The 23,927-nt window shown below is 46.5% G+C and overlaps 1 protein-coding gene across 2 annotated transcripts; it reads right to left on the minus strand.

Annotated features, from left to right (window-relative positions):
• Positions 1–38: 38 nt before the first annotated feature.
• On the minus strand, positions 39–19,787 carry RAD54L (RAD54 like). 2 transcript variants are annotated; one of them, XM_075759507.1, is made up of 18 exons: positions 19,693–19,787; positions 19,495–19,587; positions 18,365–18,484; positions 17,538–17,598; positions 15,641–15,776; positions 14,781–14,850; positions 12,083–12,371; positions 11,572–11,696; positions 9,586–9,736; positions 7,594–7,720; positions 5,358–5,432; positions 4,794–4,924; positions 4,577–4,687; positions 4,309–4,432; positions 3,949–4,027; positions 3,662–3,841; positions 2,137–2,300; positions 39–946 (listed from the first exon to the last, which is right to left on the minus strand). In XM_075759507.1, the coding sequence occupies exons 1-18, from the start codon at positions 19,693–19,695 to the stop codon at positions 745–747; spliced, it is 2,241 nt and encodes a 746-aa protein (XP_075615622.1). In that variant the 5' UTR covers positions 19,696–19,787; the 3' UTR covers positions 39–744. The 2 variants fall into 2 exon arrangements, with proteins under 2 accessions (XP_075615622.1, XP_075615621.1); XM_075759506.1 differs by having other exon boundaries at positions 19,495–19,695.
• Positions 19,788–23,927: the final 4,140 nt, after the last annotated feature.

The following is a 23,927-nucleotide window of genomic DNA, read 5'->3' on the forward strand; positions in this document are numbered from 1 at the left end:
TAACATTTTTATAATAAAAATATAATTAAGACCCAGAATGTACTAAAGTGTAAATTTTATTACTGGCTTGTAATGTGACCTAATTAAAACACTGCTAGATCAGGGGATCCTGCCCATAACAAAGCAAGTGGTTTTAGAAATAAGAGTTACCTCAATAGAGCCTGATTTCCTACTGCCTGCATGATCTTTCAGGCCAGATGTTCAACATACAAACTGATTATTTTTTTTCCTTCAATAAATCCTCTTGGTCCTGAGTAATCAGCAAGGTTCACATTTCACAACAGAAATGGATCCTGCAAGTTTCTGATCAGCAGTTGTAAGCTAGAGCTGTCAAGGAAAAAAAAACTGAAATGACTCTGCACATCAAGTGCTATATAACTGCAGGCTTAACTTAAACCTGAAGGCAGAACTTGGCTGAGTAGAAGGCACAGACACTAATAGCACAAGAAGCAGTGCTGAATCTGATCAAGCACAGAAGGTCCAGTTATTTCCAGTTCACAAAGGGCAGTTTTTCAGGCACACAATACAACAGCAGAGAAAAAGCCATGGATTCCTTGCTGTTGCAGTAGACTGACCAGTGCTAAGGGCCTGCCAGCCTCTCCAAAACCACGCTGTTCTGCTGTACCACAGCCACGCAACAATCCAGCATATACTGCTCCCCACTGCCCCTTTCCTTGAAAGGGATTAAAGTGGGGTGGACTGCCACAGCAGCCTGTCCTTGCCCCCACAGGGGACAGTAACCTGTTAGGGAATCCCTCGCTGCTCCTCATGGGAGTGATGATGGAAAGTGAAGGTGACAGCAGCATCCCATGCAGCCTTCAGCACAGAATCCTGCAGCCCCCGCTTATCCGCACAGTGGTTCCACTGGGAGAGGTCAGAGGTGCAGTCAGACCCTTCAGGAGGGGGCCGTACCTGGTGGCCATTCACACAGCGACGACACTTGATCCTGGAACAGAGCCAGCACAAGGTCAGTGCAAGGCTCCTCCGCTTCTTTAGCATACAGGTGGTTTAAAAATGCAGCCCAGAAACATTTGGATTAACTCCCCTTCACCTGCAACGCTGGCAACTGGATTTTCAGACAGGATGAATTACTACCACCTTTAATTTGAACACACAACCACCTTCTGGCATGTATGACAGGAGGAATGACTCACATTTTGGAAACCCCAGGGTTCTGTTTCTAATGGCACTCCCCCTCCATGTTTAGCCATGTGGGAATGGTCCAGTGGGACCCAGAGGAAGTTCAGCACGAATTTGCCCTGAAAGGTGAGGGATGTTGCTTAGAGCAGATCTCGAGTGAACACCCTCACTGCTAACACATTCTTAGCACTGTGTCAGTCTTCTCGAGTTCAAGAGAGCACACCATGCTCCAAACCGCTCCATCCCAGCTCCCACCACCAGGTTGTGCTCAGGCTGTTCTGGAGATGCTTGCTGAGCTGCCACATAAGGAGCCAGAGAGCAGCAGCAGCCCTGCCAGCAAGGCTTGTTGCCATGCAGACCAGATACCTACAGAGCTAAGCTTTGAGTTAGCTTAAAACTAATCCTCTTCACTTCCTGCCTGAACTAAGAGACTTAACTATCACAGTGAAGCATTTTCCTGCACTCCTGGTCCTCCTTCTGGTGGCTGCAACATCACAAGTCTCAGGGTTGGGGGAGAAGGGCTGAGAATGGAGAAGAGGATTCTTTCAGTCCCCAAAATAGCACTTAGGCTGGCCTCATGTTTACTTAGCAGATAGAGCAGTCCTGGCAGAGGAAGCAGCTCAGCATTTGGAGGTCACAAACCACCAGGAAGAGAATAACAAGGAAGAACCAAGTTGGGCTCCACCAATTTGAACAGCTTTGATCATTTTCTCTCTTTTCACTAGGTGTAGTACTTCACAGCCTCCAGACACAGGCAGCAACAAGAGAGTTTGCTCATCTGTCCAGCCAGCACAGCTTTTCCAAGACAACAAAAAGGGAGGACAGCAAGGAAGTGCTCATCTCCAGGTGGTTAACAGCTTTAGAAGCAGAGACACTTGAGGCCCTCCCTCTCTGAGCTTCTTCCTGCTGCCTGAGGAACCCCAGAAATCAGTAGACCAAACTGTAGAGGGTTTTTTTTTTTGCTGACCCCATCCATTAGTCATTCAGTATACTCACTTGTCATGGGTGTCACTGGTGGTGGTCTCATTCAATGTGAAGAGCTCCTTCAGCTCCCCAAGTGAGAAGTGCCTTTCTACATCCTGCTCTTCATCTACCACGCAGCTGCTGAGGGCCTTCTTGTGGGTCTGGCGTTGGAATATCTTCTCCTCTATGGTCCCTGTCTACAGGAGAGAGGGTCAGAGATGAAGCACAGTTGGGACACGTGTTAAAGGAGCACTACATCAGGAAAGTGTCACAGATCAACTGGCAGTAAGCTGTCAGGACCATTTAGTGCCTTGCCAGACCAGTACAGATGGCAGGCAGGTTTTACTAGCTGCATTCTAACCATGTCCTACTTGGTTGCTGATCTAACCCAATTCTGCTTCTCTTCTCTTTCACTGTGGCTAAAGGAGAGGATCCAGTGGAGATATGGATGAGGAAGAAGTACAGCTGCCGCTTGTGTCTGGAGCTCGCACATTGCACCAGGTTGTGCTGACAGGAAGGAAGGGAAAGGAGCTGAGCAGCTACAGCCACTCTCTCACAAAAAACCCCAAACACAACTTCCCCCAAATACAACAACAAGGGCAGCCCTAGGTGACACAAGCATCAGCAGTAATTTGCTGGTTCACCCCCACACAGATCAATCACGCCTGCTGTCTGGAGGGAGATGACTACTTCTAGAACAGATGTGCTGAAAGCCCATCCATGGGCTACATTTTTAAGGCAACACTCTAAGAGAAAAATGCTTGGTTTGCAAACAAATGTAATACAAAGGAGGAGGGTGATTAGTCATGATTTGCAGACCGGTTTGCTAGTTCTGAAAGCAAAGGACCTTCCTGCTTCCAGGTGCAGCCAGGTCACAGAAAAAGTGGAACACCGTAAGGAAGAGATGGGCAAAGAATATCTGCTTTGTCAAAGTAAAATAATAATTGATCAAGGAGCACGAGCTTACAAAAAAACCCCACGGTCTGAACTAATGAGGTGAAGGTGAACAAGGGCAGAGAGGGGACATTTCTGAGCAGTAATCACTGGCACTTCTAGACAAGTAGCCTGAAAAGATCAGTCTCCTTCAGGCTTTTCCTTTGCAGAGCAGTTACCACACCTGCTAACTGGTAGCCCCATTCCAAAAGCTGCTGTAATTCTGGAAATGTACTTGCTGTTTATTAAGTACAAATAAACCCAACCAAACCAGACTTCAGCCAGACTGAAAAACCGCCACTTCAGCATCAGACATCCCACAAAATTAAAGAAGTCAGATGCCCAAATGACTTCAAAGGAGCATCTGATCTGGAAAGCTGCAGTTGTTTCTATTTCTCAGCAGCCAGTCACCATTAGAAACTAAGGCTTGAAGTAATGACCCTCTAGCTCAAACCTTCATGGTTTTCCATGGCAACACATCTAAGGGTAGGAAGCAATTAAGTTCCAATCAATTCTGGTCACTGACACAAAAGGGTTCTTCCCCCTCTGATCCCAATCACAGCAGCCGTAGTCTGGGCTGGTACCACGAACTCCATGTTGAGGAGGTGAGAGGAGTAAGACTCACTGAAAGTAGTCGATAGATGTAACATGTCTTCTTCTGGCCATCCCGCCACACGCGAGCCATGGCCTGCTCATCATTAGCTGGATTCCAGTCCGGGTCGAACATAACCAGTCTGTTAGCCCCGATCAAATTCAAACCACAGCCACCTGCTTTGCTGCTTAACATGAAGATAAACTCAGGGCTCTGTGGAAAAAAGCAGGCTCGGATTAAACTGCAGAGGCAGCCATACTTTTACTCACAGCATTCATAATTGGCAGCACAGCTGCTCACATCTGGCAGGTTCTACTTACCGAGGGGCTGTTGAATCGCTCCACAATCTTCGCTCTCTTTTTAATGGACATGGTGCCGTCCAGCCGGACATATAAATACCTAGAATATACAGCATTTGCTACAATCAGACTGCGACCTTTCCTACTTGAAAGGGAAAAATCTTTCACAAACAGCCTTCTAACGAGGGCCTGAGCTTTTCTGCTGAGTGACCCCAGTAGCCAAAGCACCAGCCACACTAAGTTTGAATTCAGGAACATCTGAGATAAATGACAGATCACAAGTTTCTGCTGATAGAAACTTTAGAAATAGCCAGTTCCTTCTACAGTGTAGGCTGTAAGTACAGTCTTGCAGGATTAAACAAATGAAGCCCAAAGACAAACCTCCTGTTCCTGCAGAGCTTTTCAAACAGGTCCAGTGTCTGAGTATAGTTAGACACTAAAACCACCTTGTCGTTACTGGTGCTTTTTGTAACAGCAAGGATGTAGTCCAAAACCAGCATCTTTCCTGGATAAAAAGGAAAGAAGGAAGAAAGCTAGAGCAGAAGTTCCCAAATTCCAGACCTTGGAGGGGCACTTGATAAGATGCTAAATAGAGTCTCATGGTTGCCTGTGTTAGGCAGCACATTTGTACTGTTGAGTTCCACAGTACCTGAAAGCTGGGGCTCCACAGATTTGGTGCTGTAGCCAGCAGGGAACAAGTCCAGGGCTCCCATAAAACCTTCTTCCTCTTCCACACACTTATCATGGATAAGAGCAGGGTCTGGAGAACAAACAGAGCTCAGAGACTGTGGTGTGCACAAAGGAGACCCAAAAAACCCCACCAACAGTGCAAAACCCAAACCCATTACATGAGTGGAATGACTCACGATTGCAGAGCTTCTTCAAGGACGTGATGGAAGAGAGAGATGACACACTGATTTTGCCCTCCTTCAGCTCCTCCACCGGCTTGGCTTGTTTCAGGAAGTTCTTGTACAGCTCAGCCTGCAGAGGTGTCAGTCTGAAACAGAACAAGAGGTCTGTAGTCTCAGCCTGCACCCAAACCAACCCTATGCTTCTTCCTCCTCTATCTACAGAGTACGTTCCTTTTAGCCTGATCTTTAGCTACAGCATGGACAGCCTAGAACTGCCTCCAAGGTTGATGGCAGACCACTGCTATCTCAGTCCAGAGCTGGAAGAGAAGCTTGCAGATACTCTGCACCGCTCAGGGCTCTGCTGTACACAGCTACCCAGAGCAGACCAGCTGGCTATCAGAACCACCAGTTGTGGGTTGTCCATCCTTGCTTCAGGAGGAAAAGCAACATATTGCCAATGGCTACAATCTCATTTCTAGAGGGAAGCAGTCACTGTAAGTATTGAAGGGCTTTTTGCAATGTTTTAGTCCTTCCCGTTGCTCCTTCCATCTCCCAGGCAGAGTACATGCTTTTTGGTACCTGCAGCAGACCACCTGCTCAATCTTCACTGGCAGGTATTTGGACAGGATGTCTGAAGTTCTTCGGATTAAACACCTGCAGGGAGGGAAATTAAGATCAGATGCTTGGATGGTATCAAAACCCCATTTTATCACTATTATTCCTCATGATCTCAAGACACAGTCCCTTCAATATGTTATCTCCAAAAGACTGTGACAGTCCAACACATGGCAAAGACCAGACACCCACCATCCACACGAAGCCATGCTGAGAGGCTTCATCGGCCCACACTACAGAACCCAATAAAACCCACTGTCTTTGTGAGGCTTCCAAATTTGGTTCATGAGATTTGGAGGGATCAAGCATGATCCCACCTAACAGAGCCCAAGTCCCTTACGAGAGAAACTCAGCTCTTCCTCAGACTACCAAAAGCATTCTCAACTTGAGCTACAACAGACCAGCAGCATGGACAGCAAACAAGGACAGGATTTAACCACCACACACTATGGACATAACCCAAAGTACAAGCAGGCAGCTCCCCACGTAATAACTTAGTAGTCATCCTCAGCCAAGATGGCTTCATTGTCTGGCCCAAGGTTTCAGCAAAGGGCATATCCTTTGGGGCTCTAGAAACACCCCATGAAGCAGTTCTACCACACTTTAGAAAAGATGGGATGGACTAGAAAAAGTGCTGCACTGAGCAACCAAATAAGAAAGAGATCCAGAAACCCAGTTCTGCCAGGAAACATCGAAAATATGAAGTTATGAAACCTATAGGAGACAGACAGCAGGGATATATGACAGCCCCAAAATCTGTCAAAGGCTGTTCAAGAAAGGAATAATCTCGTCTCCAAACCCATAAGCAGCAGGATGAAAAGTAACAGGCTTAAACTGCAGTAACAAAGATTTATGTTACACATTAGAAGCATTTTCTAACTGCAAAGACAGTGATGCCCTGGAAAAGGTGTCCTGGGGAATTTATAAGGTCTTCAGTGCTGGGTGGGGGTTAAGTAAGGGACAGTTTAGGTCTAACACCTTCTACCTTAGAACAGCAAGATATATTAGACACCTTCTCCAGGGCCTTTCCAGCCTTACACCTATGATTCCACATGCCTTTACATCACTCTCATTTGTAATTCCTACCAAATTCAACTGATTCATCTGTTCCTACCTACGTGCTTCACGTTCCCTGTTTGTGTACCATGACTGTTGCACAATAAAGGAAAGGACACAGACCTCAACACAGCCAGGCACAAGCATTCCTGAACACACTTTTATATCCCTTTTCCATCAACTATAAAAACAAATAAATACACCTCAAGAAGGAATAAGCTCTTCTCCTCCCAACCTTTCCTTTCTCTTAGGCTTCTGCAAGCTGACCTGAGTCAAGATCAGGGCTGTTTTTATAGAGAGGCTGTACTTAGCGTGAAATTCAATTTACCATGACTATGAACTGCAGGATTGTATTTGTGATGGTTGCAAAAGCTCAGATTGGAAAAAAAAAAAAAAAAAAGAAAAAAAAATGAACACACCAGCAATGCTGGGAATTCAAAACAGTCTCTAGTATGAGTTCTTAGAGAGAGACAAGTGATTGCCAGCAGATGTGGATAAATTGGCTGTATTCAAGAGAAAAGAAACCAGGTTTAAACAAATACCAAAAATCAACCAAAGAGAAATAAGACAGCATTTTACATCAGAGGTGCTTTCTGGAGATCAAAAGTCACATCTCTAACACTAGTAGTCTAATCACATTAGTCCTACAGAGTCAACACAGCTATGAAAGTGTGATCTGGACTTTTTTGTGACTTGGGCAATCAACAGCAGAATGGAGTGACATTCCTAATACTCTTTCTATCTGTCACTCAACATCTGGGCTGGACGGATCTCAAGTCTGAGCCAGTCTACACTGCATTTACGTTAACACAAATAAAAGAATGCTGCCTCAGATCCCAGGAGAAAACAGAAACATAAGAATCAAATCATGATTCAGTATCTGCGTACATTTGCTTGGGGGTGACTGCAGCTAACTGTGCCAATTCAATGTGTGTCCTCGTTCTGGCAAGGATAGAGTGCTATTTTTCAGAGTAAAGCTACATGCTATGTAGATTTCTTAGGCAATAAATACTTGCACAATCACTTCCTGAATAGACACAACTGGCAAGAGAATTCATTACAGCTACAACTAATTTGGAAACATACCAGTGTATACCAAGGGTTTATGTAAAAGATCTGCAAAGAGACAAGGGATGAAGTTCACCTGTTCACAATACTGATCAGCTCTTTAAGCCTCTCTTCTCCTTTGTGTCGCTCAGCTTCACTTGCATCTGCATCTCTGCCTTTCAAGATGGGAATTTCAAAATGTCTTTTAAATTCCTGTGCAGTCCCTGTACAAAAGAGAAGTGAAAAGGTGACAACTACCACCAAATAACTTTTGGTTAGTGCCCACTGCCACAGTTATCATACCATAAGCATGGGGCCCAGCAGATAAAAGAAACTCTTGCCCCATCAGTATGATTTGTTTTCCTTTCTAGCCAGGAAAGATTCAAACAGGCAAATCTGTACAACACAAAATAATTTTGTACTCCAACAACAATGCACTGCCAAAGGTCATACAATTTTAGTTAAACTTGAGTCCAGTCAGGCATGTACTGTTTTTGTTCCCGTTTCAGCTACACTTTTACTCCCAGATTTTGTCCTTGCAAACAATAGCACAGGCATTATGTGTGCCTGTTCCAACATTATCTGTAATCAGTTGCTTATTACTGGTCACAGGCTGAAAGTGGGAAAAATGACTTATGCATGCATGCAGCTTTGCTGGCAGTATTTACAGTATTAATCTCATCTTAGAAAGAGACGAATTGGAAGCACAGGGAGACTAGCCTTGCCCAAAGCACACGTCAAGCAGGCAGAAGAAATCACATCAGCTCCCTGTAATAACTACCCAAAATTGAAGCACATGGAAAAAGCAGATGTAGAACATCTACCACCCCATCTCATGCTTTGCTTGAGAAATCCTGGGGGCAGAACAGATGAACAGAAAGTGATACAGCCCTAACGCTGCTTGTAAGACTGAGAATCTGATGAATGCTTTTTAACCAGAGTGGTGCAAGCACTAGAATTAATGAGAAGCCTCTTGGACTGGACACCAAACAATCCGAGACAAACATGGGCGGTGAGTGTAGCAACAAGGGCATGATTTACAGATTGGTTTATTTCCATTCCTTGACAGAAAAAAATGACTTCTCTTGACAAAGCCAAGCTGCTCCACACTGGACAGCAGCAGACCTGCTCGTAACCCAGTGATGCAGGAGAGGATGCAAAGACTACTTTGCTTTTAAAATTAAAACAGAGCTTGCGGACATAAGCAGAGCATAGGAGTCAGAGGTACAATATTTCAGTCTGCTACTAGCAATTGTAGAAACTCACTGAAAACTCATACTAATCAGTATCTCACCTCCAGGCTCTTTTATTCTATCTCAGATGAAGTTAACCCCATATTCACAGGTGTCCTTTGCCTTAAAGCACAAGAGCACTCTTAAATCCACATGCTAGACATCACCTCCAGCTTTCTCTCAGATTACCTGGAAGTGGGATGGCAGACTGCCAGAAATTCGGGCTTTGTTGCCTAACTCTGCCACAAGGTACATCATTCCGCCTTGCACCAGGCACTTCAACCTCCTGTGCAGATGGATACAAGAGAGGGAAGAGGGAAAAGCTGTCTACCAGGCTGCCTCTGTGCGCAATGCAGAGCACGTCTCATGTCAAACACTCCTCTCCATGGAGCCTGTCCTAAAAGACATCATTCCTGGCTTAGATTTCTGAATTTGCTGTCGCCTGGGAGTGCTGTGGGAAGTACGATTACAAGCAGGCTCTTCCTGCCCAGCAACTCCTACAGTATCTCAAAGTGCTTATTGTCGGAGTAACTCCTAGCCTACGCGGATATTTTGGCTGACCAGTGTAGCTACACAAGATCACAAGATAAATTATTTTACCTTAGTAATTAATTCCCCTTCCAAAATACCTGTTAGATTGGTGTACTTTAAATTACAATCCTCTTGAAACAGAGCTCTGATGATATCCAGCCTCTAGAACAGAGGACTCTGATCTAGACTTTCTGGATACAAACTGAAGGACATTAAATCTCAACCTGTACACGACCTTCCCTCTCACTAACGTCTTGGTTGCTGCTTTCACTGGCACTGCCAGCAACCTCCCCCTCCCACATGTGTCTCACACATTCACTTCTTACCTAGAATGCCTGAATTGACGAAATGCACTAGGCTGAAATATTCAAGCAGGTCATTCTGAATGGGGGTGCCTGAGATAAGGACTCGTCGAGGTGTATTTAAGCTGTTGAGAGCCTGGTATGTTTGGTTTTCAGAGTTCTTCAGTCTATGGCCCTTTGAAAAAAGAAAAAAGGAATGAAACTGATAAATCCAGTGGTCCTGATAGGAAGCAGCTTGGAGATCCCCATCAACACTGACATGCTGTATGCCCCACAAGGCATCTCACCACTTTTCCCATTCCTGGTAGTAGACTAAATGATGGCTGTGTATTCAACTATTGCAACAGATTTCTTTCAAAGGCAAGAATCTGGTGTGAAACCTGAAGCAGTAACGTGAGGAAACATGACATTACAAGCTTCCTGGACCAGGAACACCTGAGTCACACCCAGGCAAGATGGCCTACCATGAATATAACAACCACCATGTGGTCTAACGGTGAGAACGGTTTCCTGTTCAATGATGGGGATGTTTTCAGCTACCAACACCAGGCACTGAACTCTGGACAAGTAACATTGCATCACCCAAGGTCAAGATCACAAGCCATTCAGACCACCTACATCCAGGATTGCCAGGCCTTTGCACACTAATAAAAATAGGTTCTGCACCTCTAACAGGGGTAATCTGAATACAGGCCCCATTTCCTATGCCTGGGAAAAGCAACTTTATTAACATCCGAGTGCTATGCTGTAGGACAAAGCTTAAGCGACGAGATGCTTTTTGTAAGTGCCAGACCACTGCAGAGCCAAGTATTTATTTGAAATATACAGAAGACACAAGGCCAAGGACCTGCATTCTCAACATCCCTAGCTGCTGGCCCCACCCCAGGGGCACTGAGAGGTGTGGGCAGTCACGGATCTGGTAGATAAAAGGTGGACAGGAGTTATGCTTGTGAGGATGCTCCTCGCACTTTTTAAGCTCCTCTTAGCACCGTTCTAACAAATACAAAACCACACCCCTAGGTGGCACCGCTATTTAACAAATCCCCTCTAGCTGGCAGCAGAGGACACCTCAGCAGGCTGAGGCCCCCAGCTTGATCGTTTCAAAGAGGCAGAGGGCATTTGCTTTATTTTGTCCTTCAGAGCATCTCTGGCTCTCACTACCTATAACCACAAATAGGGAACGATCAATGAAAAAACAATTCCATTTCAGCCATGCGAAAGCAGAGCCTGACAACACAGGCTTGGCAAAGCTAGATCCAGCAGTCAAGCTGGGTCTATCTCCTCTTGAACAAGCAGCACATGAAGTAACTCCTCACCCAGCTCTCCTACCTCTGCCCCAAGCAGGAGACTACAGACAGAGGAAATGTGTCCTGCCACAGGAGTGCCCTTCAAACTCCCCCACAAGCACAGAGTAAGATGGCCAGATAAAGGGGCTGACAGCAGCCAACACTACACACAAGAGCATGCTGAATCACAGAACCATTTAGGTTGGGAGAAACCTCAGGAGTCTCCAGTCCAACCTCTTGTTCAAAACAGAGCCAATTTAAAAACTACTGGGCAGAACATGAGGCCAGGCCAAACAGAAAGTACTTACCACTTTAGCACAGACAGACACAAACAAAGGAAAACGAGATCAGTGAGCCAGGGCACTACCATCCCAACAGAGTAAGGCCTCTTCCAGAGTCAGACAGGCAGCAGACCTCCTTTCTGCTACATATTTCACATAGAGAGCCCTAATAGGTGCCCCCACCCTGCCAGGGACCTACAAACTGGCCACAGTTACTACCACCTGGATTTTCTTCATATCTCAGATCCTGAAAACACGCTCTCTTGTTCAGGCTCACCCAGTATGGATAAGTAGTTTACCCAGAGCCTCTCAAACACCAGAGTGCTGTCCACAGCTAAACCTTGTTTCCCACTGCCCTCTCCCCTTCTAAAAAAGCTGAGTTAGTTTCTTGAGATCTGGGAAAAACTGTCAGGAACAGATTCCCCTTAAAGGTTCCCCTGTACCTCATCACATATGACCAGCCCAACGCTGCCCTTCTGTAATGCCTCGGCGTGAAGTCGGAAGGTCTCATAGGAGATGATCAGGATAGGTGAAGGCACTCGCAGGCCACGCTGGTTCATAAAGCCAACTGCAGATGGAAACAGGGAAAAGGAAAAAAGATGGATTAGGAAAACTAATAGAAAAGGGTTCAAGTTCTCTAGTCAAAACTTTTGCCTTAAAAATCTAGGAAAACCTGTCTGTTTCAATTACCCTGTAGCATCCCTTCCACCCACGTATACCCATGCTCCTTTCCCCACAACTGGCCCCATTTTCATCCCCCTCCCACCTCTGCCCACTCCTTTCCTGGCTTCTGGCTAGAGCAACGAAGAGGCACATATTAGTGGAGAGACTTTAATCACTCTCCAGAGCTCTAATGACAGCTCAGAGATGTTCACATCAGCTGCTGTATGCTTCTTCCAATGCAAGATTTTGACCTAAGCCAGCCAACCGCACCATTTGCAAACATTTCTGTACCTAGTTTACGGTCAATCTCTTCTTTGGAGCCTCCATCAATGGCCAGCGGCTGGATCCTTCCCCCCAGCCATTTCTCTACTTCATTGTACCAGTTTCTCACCAGGCTGGAGGGAGACACCACCATGGCTTTCTCAATTTCAGGCTTGCAGTCTGGACTTTGCCGGAGAAGTGTCCACATGAGTGTGATGCACTGCAGGGTTTTGCCCAGCCCCATTTCATCTGCCATGATACAGCCATGACTCCCAGGGATCCTCCGGCTCGTCACACAGTCCCAGAGGAATTTCACTCCCTGCCAAAAAATTGTTCTCTCAGAGCAGGATGGGGACATCAGCAGAATGACAACTTCATTACAACTTCATTACCGCAACGCACAGGACTGATACTATAACAAACAGCAAATCTGGGTAGCACATCCCTGGGGACATGCAGTGTTCTAATGAGACAGAGGGAAATCACCCAAGACGCAGCTAAAATGCAGCCGCATCTGGTTTGGAAGAACATTACTGGTGCCAACACGTACCTCATAACATGCACGAAATCCTACTACATTTTAACTGTACAATTATAACTAGCTTCCTGACATGAATTCCCAGACATTTCTACCCTTGGCTGCATTGGATAGGCCCAGGCCATCAGCTAACCTGCATCAATCACTGCAAACAGGTTAATCATCTTAACACCACCCAATTAGGTAGTTTTAAAAACACAGAATCATAGAGAGAGCAGAATTGTTTCTGCAGCCTGATTAACTCCCAGAATACCCTCAGCAGCCCTCATCGCTTCTGCCTAGAAGCACGATGACTCACCTGGGGGCTCAAGGTCCAAAGCAGATTTAACTTCAGAGAAGAAACAGGGCTGAGGTTATAAGCCCATGTCACATGGAGAGAAGAGCTCAGCCCTGCATTAGGCTCTGACACATTACCAACACAGATAAAAGGGGAAAGAAAAAAAAAAAATGTTCCTCTATCACATGATGATAGAGAGTCAGAGAAAACTGGGGCATTGTCCTGGGAATGTACAAGCTCCCTGCATTGTGCCAACAGAGCAGGGATTGAGGGTCACAACCGAACATCCCTGGATGGATTCACCCCTCTGTGCTCCACTATTTAGGACTGAAAGATGGAGCACCTTCACTTGCACTATCAAGTCCTTTTCTTTCTTTCTTAGGCCCTTAACAACAAGTTAATGAAGTTTATTTAGGCCAGTTGAACAATTGTGAAATACATTACTGACCAGAAGAGTGCATTCAGCTGGGGGTCCTGTTGGGTAACCTCCCCGCAACTGGGCAAAAGACATGACAGAGACAGAGCAGAGCTGTCCAACAGTCTGGGAGCATCACCTGAATAAAGCAGCATAGGAATTTTAGCAGGCAAAGACTTACTAGTCAGACTAGAACAGAGACTGCTTTATCAGAGATATCTAGCTGTCAAAAAAACAGTGCGCCTAGGACACCAACATAACTATCATTACTTGACAAAAGCATCAGCAGGCAGCATCTTAACCCAAAAGCAGAGTGCCTCCAGCTACGTAGCCAGAGACAAGCATTACACTGGGTCACAGGTTCAGTACCAATTCAGAGATAAAAGGACAAGCTAGGAGCAGCCTACAGCACTCCCAGAGCCATCTGAAGATCTCCCATGCAGGGACACATCCAGCTTGACCTGCTTAGCCTGCAAGATCAGCAATCACAGCTTCCATCTGTGCTGCCTCTAGGCTTAAATGATCATATACTGCATCGGTGATGAACTTCCAACTGTCCAGATACCTACATTAGATATTTGGAGATTAATACACACTGGTTCGATATTGTGATGTTGCAAATATTTATGACATAAAATGTTTTTCAGCACTTTCTTCTGGCAAATTCCAAGTCTACATAGGTCACAGATAGTTCATACCTACAAAGGGTAGCCTCCAAATAAAACACAATGAAGTAGGAATCTACTCCACACTGTGTTGGGAACCATCGTACTAGAAAGAAGAGCTTCAGTGTTTCCTCGCTCAGACTGCAGATTCAATTATTTCTGCTGACCAGCAAACACAGTGGTGGACAGTCTGCCCTGCCCAACTCAAGACTGGGCTGCAACATAATTTATTGCAACTGTATACCATCACCTTCCACACTGAGTACCACTCAGCAGAGCTACCTCTCCAGACTTCACAGTAAGGCCAGACTTTCAGCCCTGACTCTGCAAGATCCCATCTCGCTGCAGAATATGGTCTTTTCCTAAGATATCATTGGTGACACAAGTCAGCCTTTTATAACCAGTGCACAGCGGTCACAGAAACTCCCCGGTTTCCACTATGAGCTGACCTGACCTACAAACACAGGGAACACACCTGTGCATTAGGCAGCATCACGTTTAGGCTGGGAGTGCTCTAACTCTGATTGATCAGAGACAACAGAAGAGAAAGTTCTCACCCACAAGCAAGCAGTAAATTTCCACATTTTTAAGGACAAACAGGACTGCTGTAATACTCCCAGCATGTCCTCTTGCTTAACACGGAACAGAGAATACTTGCAGCATTCAAGTCTCTAAGAGGATGGTTAAAACAAACGTTTCACTTTACATTTGCAACAGACTAGAGTCTGTTAGACTGTCACAGTTGGTGGGTAACAATTCCAGCAAAGGAACTGCAGCTTTTTGAAAAGCATCAATTTCTCCAACCATTCCCCAAGTCCCAGTGGAAAACTTACTTCTCTCTGATGGGGCCGTAAAACACGGCTGAGGACAGGATCCACCACAACATGGACAGGTGCTTTGTCCCTGCAGGAGGCAGTCAAGGAAGAAGACAGTGCGATTAATGAACTCAGCACAGCATATGTTTAGGTTTTTTTAAAAATCTCACTCCTATACTGAGGACTCCCCAGTGGCATGAGGGAAGCAACTGCCAACAAGAAAGCAAAAAATGGATTAATTCAGTTTTGAGAATGAAGTCACAGGGTCCTGATCTACAATCTAAAATATCAGTGAAAGCATCTATTTGGGTTGTGGTTAAAACAAGGGCAGAATGTGGTTCAGAGACATAGTTTAAAAATCATTATTATTTTCCTTGTTTCAATAACAATATTGTAACTACATTACTGGAGAGAGGAACCCCCTCCTCTGTCCATGAAGATCCAGCTGACAGCCCTTTTAAGTTATAACAGCAGCACAAAAGGAACTACTTCAGAAAAAAAACTATTAGGCAGCCTAACATTTGACTGTCAGTCATCTCCTTTTGCATGTCCCTAGATGCTGATGTTCCCTGACTAACAACTAAGCCATAGGATTTTCTAAGCAGCTTCTCCATGTGTGCATCCTCATTCCCTGCAACAGGTTTAAGTTTTTGATGAGCAGGAGATGAAACAGCTGGTGAAAGAACACAAACAATCCAGCATGGGTACATTCCTTCTTTGATTGTTACCATACCTGAAACAATTCAGAGGCAGAATACTTGGAATCAAACTTCACTTTATGTTCAGACCCCCAGCTCAGACACTTTTTTGGGAAGAAAGCACACAAACCTACATGTACAAGGTCAGAGCTGAAGCATTTGTGCCAGGTGATGACTCACTTGTCTATTTTCAGCTGGTCGTGGGCACTCAGCAGCGGGGGCTCATACAGAACCAGAGCTCCTTCCTCAAAAGGGTCATGGAGCGGGCTCCTCAGCCCTGCTCGTTTGATACCCAGCGCGCGCAAGCCCAATGGCCCTGAAAGCAAACAAAAGGACAACTCAAAGAACAACTGCTTCCCGGAAGAAAGCAGAGCCTTGCAAAAGAGCCTGATTTAAAGAGTCTGAGTGAATTAATTGGGTGCTGGAGTGGAGATGCAGGCACAGCTGGTGCAGACAGCAAACCCATGCAGGGTGGTTGTTTGGCAGTACTCTGCCAGCACACAGTGGGTAGCTCTGCGGCAAGAAAGAATACAAGAAGCAGAGGCAAAGATGGAGCAATGGCGCTGCCCGCCACACTGGGTGCACCAACATAGGTATGACTAAGTGCAGCAGATGCCATATACGCTGGCACACAACAGTTTAAGCCATCTTGCAAGGTGAGTGACAGCTTCATCCCAGACCTGTGCCACTGGCATCCAACCACAAACAGGCACATTGTCTCCGTCAGTGATCTCTGGGCATCAGAGCTACTCCTAGTACCCAAAGGTTGTTGTTCTACTTTTTTGACATACAAGGAGGATTCCAGAACATACACCTCAGCAGTTCAATAAATACATTCCCAAACGTCAAATCCTCTTTTTGGATTACTTAACCCAGACTTAGCCAGAGTTGTATCTTTTATGCAAGGTCAGGAATTGATCTTTAACAATGATGAAGTTTTACAGTATCACAGTTAGCACCATACTGCCATTACCTACTCTAGGGTATTATTTTCTCTCTGCTCAGCTATAGTAGATGTTTGGCCTTGGAGCCAATTTCTGTGAAAAGCAGAAACCAAGGATGAATTCCTTTTCCTAGTACTATATTTTGATGTCACAGTTTTGGAATGGAGATGAACATAAAAAGAACATGCAAAGAAATCACTTTTCCCATCAAAACTCAGGCAACTGTGCTCCCAGGATTGATTTTACTTGGGAAAGATTCAAGCAGGGCCAACTTCCCCACTGCTTGCTAAAGCTCCTTGCAAAACCAAAGGGTATCACAAGCTGAGGCAACAGTGCATGCACACCAAGAAAAGAGCACATGAAACAGCCTCATCTCCCAATTAAAAGAGTAAGATTACAGCCCCAGAAAGCAGCTTCCCCAGTTACAGTTCTGTTTCAGACTCCTGACAAATCTGCTTTTCCACAAGCTAACTTTGTCAAACTCTTTTGGGGCTTGTCATTTCATAGTCAGTGTCTGCCTACAGACATATTTTTATAACTAAAGTTTGAGTGAAAGTGGTTGATCTGCATCTGAACTTTTCAGCTGGAGGGTGAAGGGGAAAAAGGGACTAGAACAGGCCCGTTTATTTCTGAGATCTCGTGTTTCACTGATTCAAACCAGCTGAGGCTTTGAACTTCAAAACTGCTTTGCTTTGAAGATCACCTTGAGACTCAACACACCAAGCCAAGTAGAAAGAAAACTGGCGCATGCTATCTTTTTCACCTACAGCCTTCTGTCTGTTAGTATCATTAGGATATTATTTAGATGGTAAACCTTCATCGCTTGGAATTGATCTACTTTTGTATTTGCGATATGGTGTACAATCTTCTGGCACTACATCAAATACATAGCAGTAAGAATACAAAATCCAACTCTGAAATATGGGATTATCCAAACTAAACACTAGTGAGAAATATGAAGACTTTGCTAATGTGCCGGTATTTTTCTTTCAAAATTAAGTCAGGATTTCTGGAACATATGCATCAGTGCAAAAAATAACAATAATCCCCACAGATATATTTGACAGGCCTGAGCATCATCTGTTTTACCCGAATCAGTCAACACAGACAATCCTTAAACCTCCTCATCTTACCTTTATAATTTGGAATGGGGACTTTGAAGGGTTTGGACAAAATGCTGCGGATAAAAGCCTCCTAGGAATTCAGAAAGAAAACACACTTAAGTCTGAAATCAGAGACTGCTCAAGAAGGCAAACCCAGGACGTTTTTTTGAGAGCTCAATTTTGCCAAGTGCTTAAAGTCCCTCTATTCAAGCTTCAATTCCAACTATTTTCAAGCAATTCCAACTATTTTCAAGAGTATCCAAAAGGAAGAAAGTAACAAACCAGGACAATTCCCCCCCCCAACTCTGCTTTTCAAAACTATTTTCCTTTGGGTTTTCTAATGCATGAAATTGATTTTTCATAACTCCCATCTTCTCAAATCCACTGGCATTATTCACTTCTTTAAATGCCATTGCTTCCCCTGCCTTGGTAATTCATTCAGGCAATTCATTTCCTGTAAAGGAGCTGGGTTACCATTGTCGAAACATCCAGACCAGCAAGCATGCAGCTAGTCAAGCACCTGGTCTCCAGCAGCAGAAGCCCAGAGAGAACGGAGCAAGCAGACAGCACGTGAGCTATCTGTGTGGAAAGTTACCCTCATCCCTGGGCACTGTCCTTCACCTAGACCCCAGAGAACTCTCTTATTCAGGATTTCCATTATAGAAAATTCCCCCATCTCACCTCCTTCAACATTAAATGGCTGGAGCTAGCCAGGGATCTCTCCTAAAGACTCTGTTTGTGGCACTTTCATAACACCTCTGATTAAATGAGTCCATGGAAGCACTTGGACTCCCTTGATGAATGAGCTCCATATGCAAACCACCTGCTATGGTATGCCAGCAGTAACACCCACTTACATGTTGACTGCTGTCCAGGCAGTGAGGCCTGTTGGTCAGCTGAGCCAAGGGTTTCCGGAAAGGCGACCTGTAACATTCTCCACTCTCCGTCTCACTGACGGGCTTCTGCCTCTTACGAGTCTGAAAAACAGAATCGAGACAAAACAACTCAGGGGCATCTGGTGAGGCCAGAAGATAGATGCATTGCTGTCACACTCAGTAAGCACCTAACCACACAGGCAATCCACCCAGCCAGCTGCACATCTCTGAACACAGTTGTCACTCATCACTACTGCCAAAGGACAGAGCCAGCAACACCACCATGGTCACCTAAAGTTTGACCTGCACAAAGGTTAAAATACTCTCCTAGTTAAGAAAATAGCTACTGCTTTCTACCCTGTAAAAACACAGGCTTGTCTGTGCTAAGATTTGTCCTATTATTGTCATCCCTCCCCCCAAAAAAGCAGAAGGACAAAATAGGAAGGGTCAATAGCATGGAACAAACTACATGAAAGTCCCCAGAGGCTCCCATGGCATCTGTTGTTATGCAGGTGAAAGGCCTCTCACTGAAACCTAAATTTCAGACACTTAGCAAGGCATGAAAATAAATAAGTCATTGATCCATTTCCCGATTTAACACAGTCCTCTTCAGATTGAGGCATGGCTTTGACCACCTGCTGGCACAGAAGAAAGGACTTGACACAGAAAACACTAGGTGAGACTCTTTGACCTGTATGACACAGAACATAGATCGTAACATTCTGTTTTGCCTTAAACATATACCTGTTCCTAGTTACCAGCCCTCAAACAAAACACTTGGAAGCTCTCCCACAGACAGTGTTTTCCGTAGTCGCGACGCATCATCTGTACATGACGAAGTTCTACCAACTACATGCCCAGACACAAGTTTTCTCCCAACTGGTGAAAACAGCATAAACTCGGGGTCTGAACCTCCGTCCCCAGAAGCCGGGGACGACAACAACCTCCCGGGCCTGACCCGGCAGCGGCGAGTCCGCCGCCAGCCCGCACCGCATCCCCCTGCCCGTGGCTGCGGAGGCCCCGGGTGCCACAAGGGGCTGAGCCCGCCCCAACGCGCGGGCGCTCCCCTCCCTCCCCGCCGAGGCCGCTACATCCCGGGGCACTTCGCTCACCGTCGGGAGGTGCCGGTCCTGGTCCTCCTCCTCCTCCTCCTCCTCGTCGCCCGCCTTCCTCTTGGCCAGCTGGCTGGGGGCCAGGCTCCTCCTCTGGAAGAGAGGCACAGCACACAGCCTGAGGGGGGGCGGCGGGGCCGGGGAACCCGCACGACCCCGCAGGCCCGGCTCGGCGCCCCCCGCCCGCCCCGCACTCACCATCGCCTCACGGAGAAGGGCAGAGGGGGAGCGGTAACGTCCCACGCACGGAGCCGTTCGCGCGCGCCGAGCTGGAGGCGGGAAAGGCACTGGGCGGGCTCGGCCCCGCCCCTTCTCCGAGGCAACAGGCATGGCCGAGCGAGCGCCGAACCGCATCGACCCGCTCGGGGCGCTGCTGAGGGAGGGAGGAGAGGGGGCTTGACCGACCCACCGAGGCAGGCGGGCAGGCAGGCAGGCAGGCAGGCAGGCAGGCTGACTGACTGACTGACTGACTGACTGACAGACTGACAGGAAGGCAGGCCGGCAGACTGACAGACACACAGACAGACTGACTGACAGTATGACAATTGTATGAGGTTCAACAAGGCTCAGTGCTGGGTCCTGCACTTGGCTCACAACAATCCAATTTTATGTTATTTTTACATACTTGTTCAGAGTATGGCAGACTTTAAGGCCCTGATTATGGACCACCACCTCTGTGCGCTCGCAGAACAAAAAGACAATCCCTTTGGTATATCCCGAAGGGTATTTGGGGAAGGAGCGGGGGGGGAGGGTGAAGAGCAAGCTCAGAGCAGCAGCAATTTGAGAGTATATTTGTTTTCCTTGAAAGAGAAGGGCAGGCTAGTCCTCAGGAAAAAGCGAGGCTGTTCCTGTTCCATGGATCGCACCTGACATGATAAATGAGGCCTGGTGCTCACCAAGTAATTTAAAGGGCAGACTTTTTACAAAATTGCAAAACCACAGCATTTTGGAGACACCCAGCTAAATTCTCCTTCTGGCTGTGCAGGGGGAACCCAAACAACACCATGAAATAAGCCAAGTCCTCTGATCCATGCAGTTAACTCTTCCATCGGCGGGCAGGGAAGGCACCCTCAAGGTGAGATTCCCACACAGCCTGTGACACAAGATGTGCCTCTTGCAGGACTGGGAGCATGTCCTCTGGAGCCTGTGCATTCCCAGAGGCCTTGGCAGCTGCCAGCATGAATAGATCTTGGGAACTTTGTCACATCTCCAGATGCCATCTGTGGAGCACCTGGGGACAGGTGGGGAGTGAAACATGGCCTTCACTGCAGTCCAGCAAAGCAAACAATAGGTGATGCACAGCAGCTCTTAAAAGGACTTTGTCTTTCCTTCCTCCTCCAAGGAGGGAAAGGAGAAGGGGAAGGATGGATATCCCCTTGGTTGGTCGTTTCACTGGTAAACTTGGGAAATAAATTAACTGCAAACACTTCAGTCACAGTTGCACAGTCAACCTTCTTAAACATCACGAAATACAAGAAGCCCCTTTGACGCTGTCCCCACCTCAGGTTACTATTTTTCTATTCAGTTTATTAAACATCTATGTTAATACAGTTATGCACCTCTAAAACATGGACCATAAAATAGAGGGGATATAAGACAAAGCCAAGTTCTTGCATTTTTAGGACATGAGGTGTAAGTGGGCATAGATGCTCTGCAGCCATTTATACCTCCTGAATATCTAGTACCTTAATTTTATTCCCCCCCCCTCATCTTTTCCTTTTAAATCCAAATCCATTTGCCAGTATTTTATTCCCAAAGTGCTTTCAGAGCTCAGTGATGAATGTTAGATGTTGCAATTACTGGCTCACTGGGCAGAGAGTGGTTCTATAGGAAGGTAATTGGCTATTTTTCCTGGCATGAATAATATTCGCATTAACCTCCCTCACCATGGCTTTGAGAGCAATTCTGCTGCATGGTTTTTTTGCCTGCGATGGGAACAGACACATTTTCTGGCCCAGGCCAGGCCGGGTCAATAATAAGAGGAAAGGGAGGCAAAATGCTTTTTCCTGCTCTGCATAGAGTGACAAGAAAGAGCCTAGACTTCTTGCACCCAACGCAGGATCACTGAGGACTCCATCCTGCAACAGTTTTTCTCTTCTAACCATTCGTGACAAGTCCCAGAGGGAAATTTGGGGTGATGCTAATGCCTCAGCACAGCCAGCCCACTCCTAAGCCGACCATGCTGCAAGCCTGGGGCAAGGTGGGCATGCACAAGAGAGATTCCCTTTCTTCCCAAAGAAACTGGCTATGAGATACAGCAGAAAGAAACATTCCGTTCTTTCTCCAGAGGGGAAGTCCAACAGCCTTGCCCGAGGCAACAGGAGCAGCCAGGGATGAGGTCAGCGATGGCCCTTTCCGGTGCTGCAGGTCCCAGCACAGACATCGCTTGGCACTCTCTTTTCCACTCTTCTCTCCAAACTGGCACCTTCAGGCAGAGGTTAAGTCCTCCCCTCTTCCCCCTTTCTAATTACACAATTTACTCCTTTTCTAGCTGTAATCAGCTCCCATTTATACAGCCCTGAGAGATCACAGGATAATCACCATGGGGAATAATCCTGTGATTTCCCTTGCTGTCTCCGCAGGATGCTGAGTCCCTCCAGTATGAGCAAGGAGAGGAGAGGATGCCAAACATCCTCCTGAGGGACTCTACAGGATTAGGCCAAAAAAAACCAGTTAAAAAAAATAAAAAATCATCAAACAGAGCCTGTCTTCCAGCCACCACCATGGTGGGTGTGAATGCATGGCACTCTCTCGGTGTCAACCACCCCCACACTGCAGTGGGATCACTATTCCACCCAGTCCCTGCTGGATGCAGTGGCTTTCCCATGACCTCCCTAATTTGTGAGATCTTCCTTCTTTTACGTCCTTTTTTTTTTTTTAAAAAAAAAAAAAAGGCTCCTTCCTTTTGCTGCAGAGCACAGGTCCTCCCCAGCTCCTCACAGAAACTTTTAAGAAATGCGTTGCAGGAATCAGAGCCTCATATCCAGCTCTTCGCAGGCAGGAATAAGGACAGGTCCTGCCCAAGTGAGCTTGTGACCTTTGTGGCAGGCAGAAAACAGCATGAGGGAGAGATAATGTGAGAAAATGTCTCCTGATGGAAGCACACCTCAGACCTCACCTAACAGCTTCAGCCATTCCGTAATGAAAAGCGGCAGTGACAATCTGTAATCATGATAAGAAAGGCAGAGCTACAGCTTTAACAAAATTCAGCGGTGCCACCTAGATTTTCTCAGGTGAAGCTCTGAAGGGACCAGGACTGCAGGATGAAGACCCCCATGCACCAGCATAGCTTGGCCATATTCAGCTGGGAAAGTAATTAGTTAAATATCCTTCCAGTTAATTCCTTTGGAAACCACGAGAGGGAAACTGAGTACGATCATACCAAGTTGCTGTCAGCTGGAGTAGTGATCCCATTTCATCACTGCCAGAGACAGCTCAACTGCCCTTCCACCAAAGCCACTTACGGAGAGAGGAAACATTAAGTGCTTTAAAAATATTAACTTCAGGAAGAAAAATCTTCCTTTCTGGAGGTCAAGTGCCATTCAACATGCAGCTGGGCTGCACGCTGGACGGAGGCAGAGGTTCAGCAGCAAGGATCCCAGCACTGCCACTGCTTTCAGCATGTTTGCATGAATGTCACCCAAAAGAAGACTGAGTCATGAGCCCAGACTGATGCGAGTTGGGTGGCTGACATGCTTCCCACCCCCGGCTGTCTGGCTGCTGAGCTGCCACAGCACTCGAGCACTTACAGCTGTGTGTGGCGGTGAAGGGCTGTGGGGCTGACCCACATCCCACCCAGCTGCCCCTGCGGTACCCTCCATCGCAGCCGTACAGCACCTGCTTCAGCCTGAACCCCGCTGTGTGGTGAGCACACCCAAAGGCTCTGGTGTCCTGCAGCAGGGTGGCACTGCTTCAGTCTCAGAGCCCTTCACCATCATGCGTCACACACTAGATTTCACAGTTTCTTTTGATTCATTTATGACTGCTGCCCCTTTGGCCCCAGTGGTACCTAATCCTTATTACTGTTAGAAGAGAAAAAATAAATCTTTGCTAATCTTGTTTATTTACAAAAAGACCCACAAAATCCTATTTCCTTAAAGCAGCAAAGGCAAAAGGAGTGAGGGAGAATTCTCCACAGCTGCTACTCCAGTGAGCTGTGAGCCCCAGAATTGCTGCATACCTGCCTGCTTCCTCATGGGTTTGGTGCTTCCCCCTCCAAATACCTCCTTGCCCTTGTGTTGGAAATCAAGACAACCTCCTCTCAAAGCCAGAGACCTCTGCACAATGCTGAGCCACAAGCCACAGCTTGAAAGCCATGAGGTGGAGAAAGGACCGGTGGTGCAGAAGGAGGAGGACGTGGGATGAGCAGGGAAGCAGGGAGATGGGTGGCCTCCAGGTAATGCTACAATCTCCTCCAGGGACTAAGCCCTGGG

Source organism: Balearica regulorum, chromosome 8 (genome assembly GCF_011004875.1).
Source record: "Balearica regulorum gibbericeps isolate bBalReg1 chromosome 8, bBalReg1.pri, whole genome shotgun sequence".
NCBI classification, from domain to species: Eukaryota; Metazoa; Chordata; class Aves; order Gruiformes; family Gruidae; genus Balearica; species Balearica regulorum.